Source organism: Bufo bufo, chromosome 4 (genome assembly GCF_905171765.1).
Source record: "Bufo bufo chromosome 4, aBufBuf1.1, whole genome shotgun sequence".
In the NCBI taxonomy this organism is placed as follows: Eukaryota; Metazoa; Chordata; class Amphibia; order Anura; family Bufonidae; genus Bufo; species Bufo bufo.
In genome coordinates, this window is record NC_053392.1 from 579,451,149 (window position 1) to 579,463,068 (window position 11,920).

The 11,920-nt window shown below is 44.4% G+C and overlaps 1 protein-coding gene across 1 annotated transcript in view; it reads left to right on the top strand.

Annotated features, from left to right (window-relative positions):
* Nucleotides 1-11,920, top strand: part of UBR2 (ubiquitin protein ligase E3 component n-recognin 2) — a 141,507-nt gene that overhangs the window by 17,915 nt on the left and 111,672 nt on the right. Inside the window, 5 exon segments of the mRNA XM_040430376.1 lie at nucleotides 2,555-2,633; nucleotides 3,512-3,622; nucleotides 5,111-5,241; nucleotides 8,316-8,454; nucleotides 8,550-8,612. Of these exon segments, the coding sequence (XP_040286310.1) occupies nucleotides 2,555-2,633; nucleotides 3,512-3,622; nucleotides 5,111-5,241; nucleotides 8,316-8,454; nucleotides 8,550-8,612 (523 nt within the window).

Consider the following 11,920-nt stretch of genomic DNA (forward strand, 5'->3'; position numbering starts at 1 on the left):
TGATTATAGGGCATCCTGCTGCTGGGACCCCCCAACTATCACAGCAGAGAAGCATGTGTTAACTTCCCCTGAAGCACCACCATGGGGGAAATGAATCATTACTGGCATGGTGGTCAGTGTAGTCTTTGGGCTGTCTGTATAATGGTCTTTCAAGGAATATTCCCAAGTGAGCCTTAGTACCCCGAGTACAGGGGCCACGGTGTTCAGCACTGCACAGCTATACGGCCGGGATTGCTGCTGTGGAGGGAAAACATAAAAGGGGACACAGTGCTGCTCCCTGTTCCTTCTCAGGATCGGTGGGGGTTCCAGAGGTTGGAGAATCCTATAGGTCCTTCCTTTATATTTGATTTTTCTTTTGAATCCATTCATGGCTTTGGTTAAAAAAAAAAAACTGCAGTGGTGTTTGTGTCTGAAACCACCCTTAGGATATGTTGACATGAGACGGAAATGCTGCCAATTTTCTGTGCTGAAATATTTTCAGCATATTACAATAGCAGCAACGTAGATTTGGGCAAATCCGGTCCATGCGTTGCACATTTTTACCATGGATTTGACCCTTTTTGATGTAGATGGGTAAAATCTGCAGCAAAATCTGCATGTTACCCATTTTGCGGCAGATTTGCAGTTAATTTCTATGTCGCTGGTGGACGTATCCTTATGGTTGACATTTCAGCTGTCTATCCACATCTCCCCCATAAACGTGCACGCCTGGGTTGGCTGCTCATGCATCTTTATTGCCATGGTATAGACGGGATAAGTGGTTGTCGGCTCTGGCATCACTTATCACCTGTTGGAGCACAGGGTTAATATCGGAAATGCCCAATCCTTGTTTCAGTGGGACAGTCAGGCCGTCCCAATACCAAAGCTATTGCTGCTGAATCATCTGGAAATAGATGCCGGTCACAGATCTGTAGCCCCAGCCTAAAGCTGGCCACACACATTAAATAAACGTAGGCCGAACCTGACGACCACGTAAGGCGTATGAGGCCCCGTGACACACTCTCAGTGGTAGATTTCATTTGAGATGAGGATCCTTTGTTTCTCAGGGCGAGAAGCCAGAGACTGGCAGTGGCTTTCTCCCCCTCTCCCCTTTCAGGATACTTGCATGCTGGGATGAGCTGAGCATGCATGTGTATTGGGGAGTTGAGATAGAGATGTATGGGCAGCCTTAGTGGAGCTGAACAGTGATATAAGGCTTGTCCTAATTGTTTTACAGACAACACTCCCCACCCCCTTGTAATTATATTTTTTTTTTTGTTGATCGTTAAGGCTTGTTTGCCGGCAAACAGGAAGTCGACTCAAAGCAGGCTTTAACTATGACCTAATTTACAGTTTGGTGTGAAGAGCGAGCGTAGCTTCCCGTCACATATATATTTATGCCATTCTCACCTTATCTGGCCCCGATCAGCTTGAGAAAATAGCAGCCTCCAAAATTACGTCTATTGAGATCTGGCTTTAAGAGCCAATGTCAGGAAATATTTTTACACCGAAAGAGTAGTTGAGTCTTGAAACAACCTGCCAGCAGAGGTGGTTGGGAAACCGACAGTAAGGCTACATGCACACGAACGTATTTTGTTTCGGTGTCCGTTCCATTTTTTTTTGCGGATAGGATGCAGACCCGTTCATTTCGGTGGTTCCGCAATCAGTGTGTCCATTCCATAGCCCCGCAAAAGAAATAGAACATGTCCTATTCTTGTCCGTTTTAGGCATTGTTACAATGAATCCCCCCCAAAAAAAACAGATGGCCTACGGATGTCATCCCTTTTTTTTTTTGTTTTGTTTTTTTGCGGACCGCAAAACACATACGGTCGTGTGCATGTAGCCTAAGTGAAGTTAAACCTGCCTGATAAACACACGTCTGTCCTAAGGTGAGGAATGCTATAAGGGCAGGCTTGATGGACCATGCAGTCTTTTTCTTCTATGTTTCTGTGATACTTGACAACTCAATCCGTCGACATACCGCTCAGTATTTGTGTAGTGCGGCAAGCTGACACGTACATGTGATATTGATCAGTATATGTTACAGTGAATGGGGGTCCGGCAGTGCAGGATACAGTGACCTTGGCAATCTGTTCACCTTTGTACACCTCGGCTGGAAGGCTCCGTCCTACGCCATTGTTTAGATATACAGTGCCAGATATCATTTACGTGCCACAAGGTTAAAAAAAAATTAAAAAAAAAGTGAACCACATGGTATACTGGCCCAATGGAGGCCAGGAGGACACACATCCTGGTAAGGTGGCAGCCGAGAATGGATGGAGAGGCGGCTGTGCTTGTATTCGGCCCTCTCCATTCTTTTCTTTGGGGGTCACAGATACGGGTGAACATGCTTGGTGTTTCTCTTTCCCATTCATGGATATGGCGGCCTCCACAGCCGTAAAGACAGGGGTCGGGGAGACCGATGTGAGTCGTGTAAGTATGCAGTAAGTTTCTGGGGATTCCCCTTTAATTATTGTATGGCTTTCTTGCCATCAGGGGAGTATATACTTTTCCTGTTAGTTGTATTGATGTTGTGTTGTATACTTATTGCTTGTTTTTTTTTGTTTCTTGACAGAGATTGTGCAGTGGATCCAACATGCGTCTTGTGCATGGAGTGTTTCCTGGGAAGTGCCCACAGAGAGCACCGATACAGGGTTAGTAGCTTTGTATTTTATTCTATAAGGGTGCGGCTTGGCGGCTGGTACTGCAAAGGGACACGGCCACAGGACAGGCCATCGATTAGGTCGTGAACAACACTAAACCTAGAAATGAGCCGTACAAGTAAACAGGAGATATTCTTGCCCCCTCCCCCATTGTTTCAGTCTACAGCGGGGTACTCAAGTGGCGGACCATAATTGCCTGTTCTCCGGACGCTTGCATGACGCGCTTTCAACTTTTTCTCCGTCCTTAAGGGGGCATCTAAGGGATCATAACTGTAAGGTGTGGGGGCAACTAGAGGTATAACTGTGTGTGGAGTGGGCTATCTAGGAGATATAACAGTGTGTTTTCCCCTCCTGTAGACAGGGCGGAGAGTGGGGGAGGCTTCTGGTGCAGCCAGTTGTCTTACAGCCAGAAACAGAAACAGGGGAGGGAGGCCTGGCTAAGCTCCTGGGACACATGAAGACGATTTCTTTATATATATATATATATATATATATATATATATTTCTCCATGTTCCTTGTAATGAAGAGCAAAATGGAATCAACGGAGAGGACGAGGGAGGCAGAAGTGGTTTGTTTTTATGTATTACCTAGGTTTAGTGAGGAAAGAGGGGGTTGGGCATGCTCTCGGTGCACTTACCAGCTTATCTGCATACCCATTAAAAGGTAGATTTGTCAACAGTGCAGCCACTGATTAAATACCGAAAGATAGCGTTTAATCAGGTAAGCGAACACTGCAAAGCGGCATGCTTGGTTTAAAACTCATTTTGCTGGTGACAGACTCAATTTAAAGGGGCCACAGCGCCGCTTTACAATTTTTGTCTCTCAATTTGCGCAATTCTGATGTAGACTTGGTTCCCTTATGTCTCAGATGACCACATCAGGAGGAGGAGGCTTCTGTGACTGTGGAGATGCTGAAGCATGGAAAGAAGGACCCTACTGCCAGAAGCATGGCCTTAACATTTCTGAAAATGAAACTGAGGTAAGGACGGCATGTCATGATTCGCTGCTGATTCGTTACTTTGTGGTCTTTGCTTTACCACCATAGTGTGCACATCAAGTGGGTTTCATACTTCTAGACTGTGCATAGACTTTGGGAGCAATATTAGGGGAACCAATTCTCCTGATAGGTGCAGGTCCCAGAAGTGGGATCTTTATCTGTCGGTGCTTTGTGGCATATCTGTACCCCTCTATTGTCGTGGCATTGTTCAGGCTTGGGTTACACTTAGAAACTGACAGTTGTTCAAGAGTAGAGAAAAATGGTACTGGCTCAAGCTTTCTCAAAAAATCCATAAAAACTATTTATATTAACCCCTTAACACTTCATACCATTTGCACCCTCCCCTCAACAATACAATGACTAAATGCTCATCAATAAAGTATATGAACATCAGAATGGTGGCATTGAAAAATGCAACTGGTCTTTCAGAAAAAGCAAAAAGTCATGCAGCTTTACCAATGGAAAAGTTATAACTTGGAATTCAATTGTAAAAAGCAAAATAATTGCTTTGCACCTTTAAAGGTCACCTTCGGAGAAATTTGTCTAATGCATTTTCCTTATTTTGGGCGAAAAATCATTTTTCTAATTGGTGTTCATTAAAAATGTTCAGCCATTTCTGAGCTGCAGCGGTTAAAAATCTGTCTATTTGCAAGCTGTCACTCTGTTTTCTTTGAATCCTGTCAACTGATGGCTCGTGTAGCTCTTACCTCTGATCTCCTGTCCTCTTCAACACTCATTATAGCTCAGTTCTTATCAAACTTAGAATATGGATCAAATAATAAGAGATCATATAAGAGCTACACATGAGCCATCAGATGACTGGTTTCAAGGAACAGCTTGCAAACAGACTGATTTTAACCCCGTCTTCTCAGAAATAGCTGAACATTTTTAATAAAGTCCAAAATGAGTAAATGCAATTATAAAAACAAATGTCCCCCGAAGGTTCACGTAACCTAAGGCCTAAAACAAACCAGTCCCACATGTGCCAGAATACGCAGGGTACGGTTGCACTTTTTGCAGTACAGACTTCTTGCATAGTTTTCAGAGTACGTTACCAAAGTCGAATTTACCATCGAGTTCAGTTGAAGTTGTATGAATGTCTTTAACTCCCTCTAGTGGCAGCTGCATCCAATGGATATGTCATAAATGTCTATTTTTGGAAGACACTACCCCTTTACTTTGCACTGCGTGTTTTTTATGTACATTTAAGGGGTTGTTCTGCTCAAGAAATCATTTTTTCATATGATGGACGTCCTACGGTAGTCCGTCAGTTTACACCCCCCCCTTCCCCCCCAACTCAGCTCCCTATCTGTTCTCCCAAACCAGCTTCATTGTATTTAACTTCATGGTACTGTATTTCCATTATTTATCGTTCTTTTATATGCATCTAATCTCCTGGAACATTTATCACTCAAACTCTATTACACTTTGATAATATTTTGTTTGCGCTTTCCTTTTTTTTCCTTCCAGGATCCTCTTATTAACTTGTCAGATGATATGGTGGCACGGGCGTACAACATTTTTGCTATCATGTTTCAATACACAGTGGACATACTCACATGGGAAAAGGAAAATGAGCTGCCTCCAGGATTGGAGCATACGTAAGTATTGACTTATGTAGGGCATAGCAGGCTGTTCCATACCAGAGCGCATATGAAAGGAAAACTCATAGGAGGTCATTTACTGTTGGCACCACACCAGTTTTTGGTGTACAAAAAAAAAGTCTTGACCCATCTTGCGACTTTCACAAGCCTCTGTAACAATATTTTGTCCCATGGGCATTTTTGCGCCGTGCACTTTTAGGAGTGACGGAGGCCGAGACCTAAGCCGCGAAAAATGTACTAACATTAACGCTTGGAAACAACTACTCCAGTTGGGAGTAGTGTTTACTCTTGTCGCAGAGGTGTGCCTAATTTATAACTAGGCCCGTGCCTCGTCAAAAATTATCCGCTTCCTCTGGCGGCACAAGGGGCTATCAACGATTGGTGTAAAAAGCTGGTCTTTGAGCAATGACCCCCCCTTCATAATTTCCAATCTGACTGAAGTATGATTTTTCATTTATATCTGGAAGAACACTTTAAAAGAGTTCTTCCCTCTTATAAAGTAATGGCATATCATTATACCATCTCTTTATGATCGCGGGGGTTCGACCACTGTGACCCGCACAATCCTGAAAATGAAAAGGCTGTAGCACTGCGTTTCCTTCTAACATCCAGGCTTTGCATATTAAATGATACCTCCATAATGAACTGTACTAAGGATTCTAGGGTACTTCTCACCAGAATTAAGGGGTATGAAAAAAAACCTATACAAACAAAGAGCTATTGGGGGAAAAATGGAAGAGGATATGGTCAACCTGGGAGGACTAGGTACCATAGGTGTACAGTGCTGCCCATAATTATTCATACCCCTGGCAAATTTTGACTTTTATTCAACCAGCAAGTAATTTCTTGACGGGAAATGACAGATGTCTCCCAAAAGATAATAAGACGATGTACAAGAATCATTATTGTGGGGAAAAAACACTTCTCAGCTTTTTTTTACATTTGAGCAAAAAGTGTCCAGTCCAAAATTATTCATACCCTTCTCAATAATCAATAGAAAAGCCTTTATTGGCTATTACAGCAATCAAACGCTTCCTATAATTGCAGACCAGCTTTTTGCATGTCTCCACAGTTATTTTTGCCCATTCATCTTTAGCAATGAGCTCCAAATCTTTCAGGTCGGAGGCTCTTCTTGCCATCACCCTGATCTTTAGCTCCCTCCACAGATTCTCAATTGGATTCAAGTCTGGACTCTGGCTGGGCCACTCCAAAACGTTAATGTTGTCTGCTAGCCATTTCTTCACCACTTTTGCTGTGTGTTTTGGGTCATTGTCATGGTGAAATGTCCACTGGTGCCCAAGGCCAAGTTTCTCTGCAGACTGCCTGATGTTGTCGTTGAGAATCCTCATGTATTGCGCTTTTTTCATGGTGCCGTTTACTGTGATTAGGTTCCCTGGTCTATTGGCTGAAGAACACCCCCAAAGCATTAGGTTCCCACCACCATGTTTGACAGTGGGGATGGTGTTCTTTGGGTTGAAGGCTTCTCCTTTGTTACGCCAAATGAAGGAAACCTCATTGTGACCAAACGATTAAATTTTTGTTTCATCTGACCATAACACAGAAGACCAGAAGTCGTCTTCTTTGTCCCAGATGAGCTTTTGCAAAGGCCAAGCAAGCTTTTGTGTTCCTTATCTGGAGAAGTGGCGTCCTCCTTGGTCTGCCAAGGGTATGCATAATTATGGGGAGCACTGTATTTGATAACTCCTTGAACTCTGTTCCTCTTCAAAGCAAGTCCCGTACCCCAAGAGACACATCGCAAATAGGTTGGGTTAAGGGTGGTTTAAGGGTTTGAATTAACAGAAATATTTTTGATCTCAGATGGATTGTTTGTTAAGAAATTGTGGTCAAGCCATTTGTATACCATATACTGCCACTGGCTACCTCAGCAATAATATATGTGTAAAGTGTAGAAGCAGATTACTATATTTTATTTAGAGAACTGAATATTAAAGGATAACTGTCATATTATTATTATTATTTTTGCTAAAGTGTAGGGCAAGTGATGGGTAACAATTTAGCCAAAACGTTTATTTTTGGTAGAAAACTGGGGATGAAATGGCCCTTAGCAGCACTCTTCAAATGAGCGTTGCTAAGGGCCATCCGTCCATTAGAAAAGACTGGCTGTGCAGACGCTGTGCTTCAGCCTCCCGTGCTTCCCTGGGAGCCAGAAGGCTGGGCACAGGAGTCTTAGTAGTTTAAATTACATTTATATTCCCCCTTTCTATGCAATCTAATGCTCCGTTACATTGACTGACCTGCGATCCCTGTGATAATAATTCATGAAGCAGCAGCCGGCTCTCTGCGCACAGTGCTTCTACTTCCGGCGGCTGCTTCATGAATTATTATCACAAGGATCGCAGGTCAGTGAATGTAAGGGAGCATTAGAAGATTGCATAGAAAGGGGGAATATAAATGTAATTTAAACTACTAAGACTCCTGTGCCCAGCCTTCTGTCTCCCAGGGAAGCACGGGAGGCTGAAGCACAGCGTCTGCACAGCCCGTCTCCCCTTTGCTAATAGGAGACGGATGGCCCTTAGCAACGCTCATTTGAAGAGTGCTGCTAAGGGCCAATTCAGCCCCAGTTTTCTACCAAAAATAAACGTTTTGGCTAAATAAAGTCTATTGCAAAATTGTTACCTATCACTTGCCCTACACTTTAGCAAAAAAATAATTAAAAATATGACGGTTATCCTTTAAGTGGAGCGCTAATTAAATGTGTAATGAAAAGTCAGTTCTTATTCCTGCTCAGAGCCAATGCATCAAGTGTCAAATGAAGGTTTTTCTTTGCTAGAAGATGAATAAAGATCCCCATAAATTGTGAGGGGGGAAAAAAACAAAAACATCCAGGCTATGTATGACATTATAGCTGACGCGCCCCCTTCTGTGCTGCGGTTCCCCTACGCGGCGAGTGCCCGGCAGCACGAGTCGGCGACTTTGCTGGTGTTTTCAAGAATTCCATTTCCACTTATTTCAATTTGACGGTGGCATCGAATGTATAATTTGTTATAATAGTTATAAATGCAGCAATTCGGCACTATGTACAGTAATATATTGTTTTCGGTCTGCTACAGGGAGAAAGAAGACAATTATTACTGCATGCTTTTTAATGATGAAGTCCATACCTATGAGCAGGTTATCTACACCCTGCAGAAAGCTGTGAATTGTAGCCAGAAGGAAGCCATTAGTTTTGCAACAACTGTGGATCGAGATGTGAGTACTTGGTTTTCTTCACACATTTCACGTTTAGCAGGAATATATTGTGGCCACAAAAAATAAAATAAATACGAAAAATATTTTGTCTTTAGGGACGGCGATCTGTGCTTTATGGAAGTTTCCAAAGCTGTGATCAAGCAAAATCTGTTATAGTGGTGAGTGACTTTTCATGGTTTTGTAAGTAATAAAGTGACACAAGAAGTAATGACAGATACATTTAAGGGATGTGGCTCTTTTTATGTGTCTGTTCTAGGGCATATTCAGACACAGTGGATGAAATGTAGAAATGACTGCATTTTTTGCTTTATAAGACGCACCTGATAAGACGCACCCCCAGGTTTTAGAGGAGGAAAAAAAAATAAAAAATCATACTCAGTTCACACCCATATATCAGAACTTAAATCAGACCCCCCCATCAAACCTCCATGACAGACCCCCATCAGACTTCAATGCTAGACCCCCATCAGACCTTGGATCAGAGATTAAATAAAGAACTTCACTTACCTTACTCTCCTGCTCCACTGCTCCTTTCCAGGTTTCACAAACACTCCTCCAGTCGTGCTCCCTTGTCTTCTCCGGCCAGCGCTGCACTGTCACCTTACTGCTTGCTGAGTCGGATCATAGTGCGCGCACTACGTCCTGGCGCTGTACAGGGTCAGGACCTTCATTGCAGTGCAGCCTCAGAGAAGAACACAAGGGAGGGTGAGTACCGGCAGCTTTCCACCCACTCCCTGCACCTAATGCATACTAGTGAGCGCTTCCATAATGGAAGCGCTCATTAATGTTTTTTTTTTTTTATAAAACGCACCACCTTCCCCCCCCCCTTCTTTTAGGGGGGGTGCGTCTTCTGAAGCGAAAAATACAGTACATAAGCAAGCCCTCAATAACATGCTTGAACACAAAAAGATGGCAGTGACTAGTTCCTCAAAAATAAACAGCTGTGTCCTAAAGTAAGAAAATATATGTGCCGTGCTATTATTCCAGTAAATTGTGGAGCCTCTACACTAAATTGCTGGGTGAGTAAAGAGATGAGTGCTGTTTTGTGTGGTCGTTTGGGGGGGGGGGTCATTTTAGGCCATTTTCAGCCTTTTTGTCTTTAACAATTAGCTCCTTTGAAGGGGTTGTCCAAATTAAAGGGAATGTGTCACCTCATACCTTCATATAACTCCATTGCCGATTCTATTGCACTTGCTCCTATCTCAATCCATTAACCCGGTCCAGAGAAATCGGCCTTTTAATCATATGCTAATTTGGTGGAACAAGGCTCCGCTTATTCTCGCCCAGGCCACGCCTCCACCTCCTTGACTGACAGGGCCAGGCAGTAAAGATGTTCTCACGTTTGGCCCTGAATTCCAGGCATGTAGTGTGTGCGTGCGCCAAATGCACTGCAGCGAGAGTTCAGGGCCAGACAGGAGTACATCCGCATTGTCTGGCCCTTTCCGTTCTAGTGGTGGGGGCTTGGCCTGGAAGAGAATGAGCAGAGCATCTGGGTGCAATGAGGCGCAAAGTCAACAACCCGCATTGCACCAAGGGGCTAATTTGCATTTTATTAAAAGGCTCATTTCTGTGAATTACGGGAATGGATCGATATGAAAGCAAGCGTTAGAATGTGCTGACACGTGCACATTTACCATGGCAGGTGGATTTATATGTGAGTTTGAGGTGACAGAAGTGTGATAAAATAACAAAAGAAGTCGCACAGTTCCCCCCCTCCCCCCTCTTCTTGCGCTGTACTCCATTTCTCTCCGCCTTTGTTTTCTGGGCTGCAGCAGTGATGTCCCGTGCAGACCACATCACCGCTGCAGCCAATAAGTGATCTAAGCAGTCACCTGCTGTATACTGCTCAGGCCAGTCATTGGCTGCACAGAGACCTGGTTTTCATGGGATGTCCCCGCTGCAGCCAGGAAAATGGCTAAAAAAGCCCTGTGTAAATCCAGCCTAAATTATGAAATTCAGTAAGCTTTCCTAGCTGGAACTGCAGGCAATATGGTCGTGTATTTCCAACAAATACATATCACTTACACAGTCCATTAATGCAGCTGAAATCTTGACAAAACTTCAGACTAAAAAGTTGAATCAACGATCAACACTTCGATACAGGCTATTACATCAACAGGACTTCTCTTTTTTACTTAAAGGAGTATTCCGGTAAAGTAACTTAATTTTTGAAAAACTGCATTAAGGCTGCAAGCTGTGATCCAACCAGAACCTACACCTATACATATAACCAGAGCTTCAATTTACCTTGCAATCCATTTGTCTGGCTCCTGGGTGAGCCTGCAACAGACAGTGTCATGGCGCCTGATCTTCCTTCATAAAACTTCAAAAACGACAATCCCCACAATCCCTAGCTTTCCTGCTGTGAATGTTGATGTTTATTGATTGGCTGCCTGATATCACAGTCCGGTCACGCCCCCTCTCCTCAGTGATCTCCAGCACACTGACACGCCCTTTGTTTCACAAGACATTTAGCTAGAGAATTGATAGCAACACACTGAGCATGCTCGACCTAGAGTTGAGCGGTAAACCTGTGTCAGCGATATACCGCAGTATTGAATAACAGCGATATGGCGATATTGCTGTTTCCTAATAACCGTGGTATTTTGTGACGTCATAGAAGCAGTCACATTTGCGCTGACAGCTTCTAAATCTGTGTCCGCTGGCCCCTGCATAACAGTACTCCCAACCATATTACTGCCTGCAGAGGCTGCCCCGGCTCTTCCTAGCTCCCCATATTCATGTCTCCGTCCACCAACGTTGGAGTTGGATAACAGCAGAGGCGAGCACAACAGCCAGGCGGGAAGAGTCTCCAACTCAGAGTTTGGCCTGCGAGGAGTGAGAGAGACGAGACCTTAAACATAGAATAGAAACAGCCCAGGTGTCATACATAAAGGTCCTCTGTCTGTCTGTCTGTCTGTCTTCTGCGGCCTGGTCCTTCCTTCCTGGCTGCAGTCTGCACACTGATCTATAATAGCAGGCATTAGGGAATAATGAGGCCTCCATACATGAGCAACATGACATTATTATACTGGGGGGGGGTCAAAACTTGTTCACACAGTAGAACGTCTCCTTGTGGCTGCCCCCACACAGTAGAACGTCTCCTTGTGGCTGCCCCCACACAGTAGAACGTCTCCTTGTGGCTGCCCCCACACAGTAGAACGTCTCCTTGTGGCTGCCCCCACACAGTAGAACGTCTCCTTGTGGCTGCCCCCACACAGTAGAACGTCTCCTTGTGGCTGCCCCCACACAGTAGAACGTCTCCTTGTGGCTGCCCCCACACAGTAGAACGTCTCCTTGTGGCTGCCCCCACACAGTAGAACGTCTCCTTGTGGCTGCCCCCACACAGTAGAACGTCTCCTTGTGGCTGCCCCCACACAGTAGAACGTCTCCTTGTGGCTGCCCCCACACAGTAGAACGTCTCCTTGTGGCTGCCCCCACACAGTAGAACGTCTCCTTGTGGCTG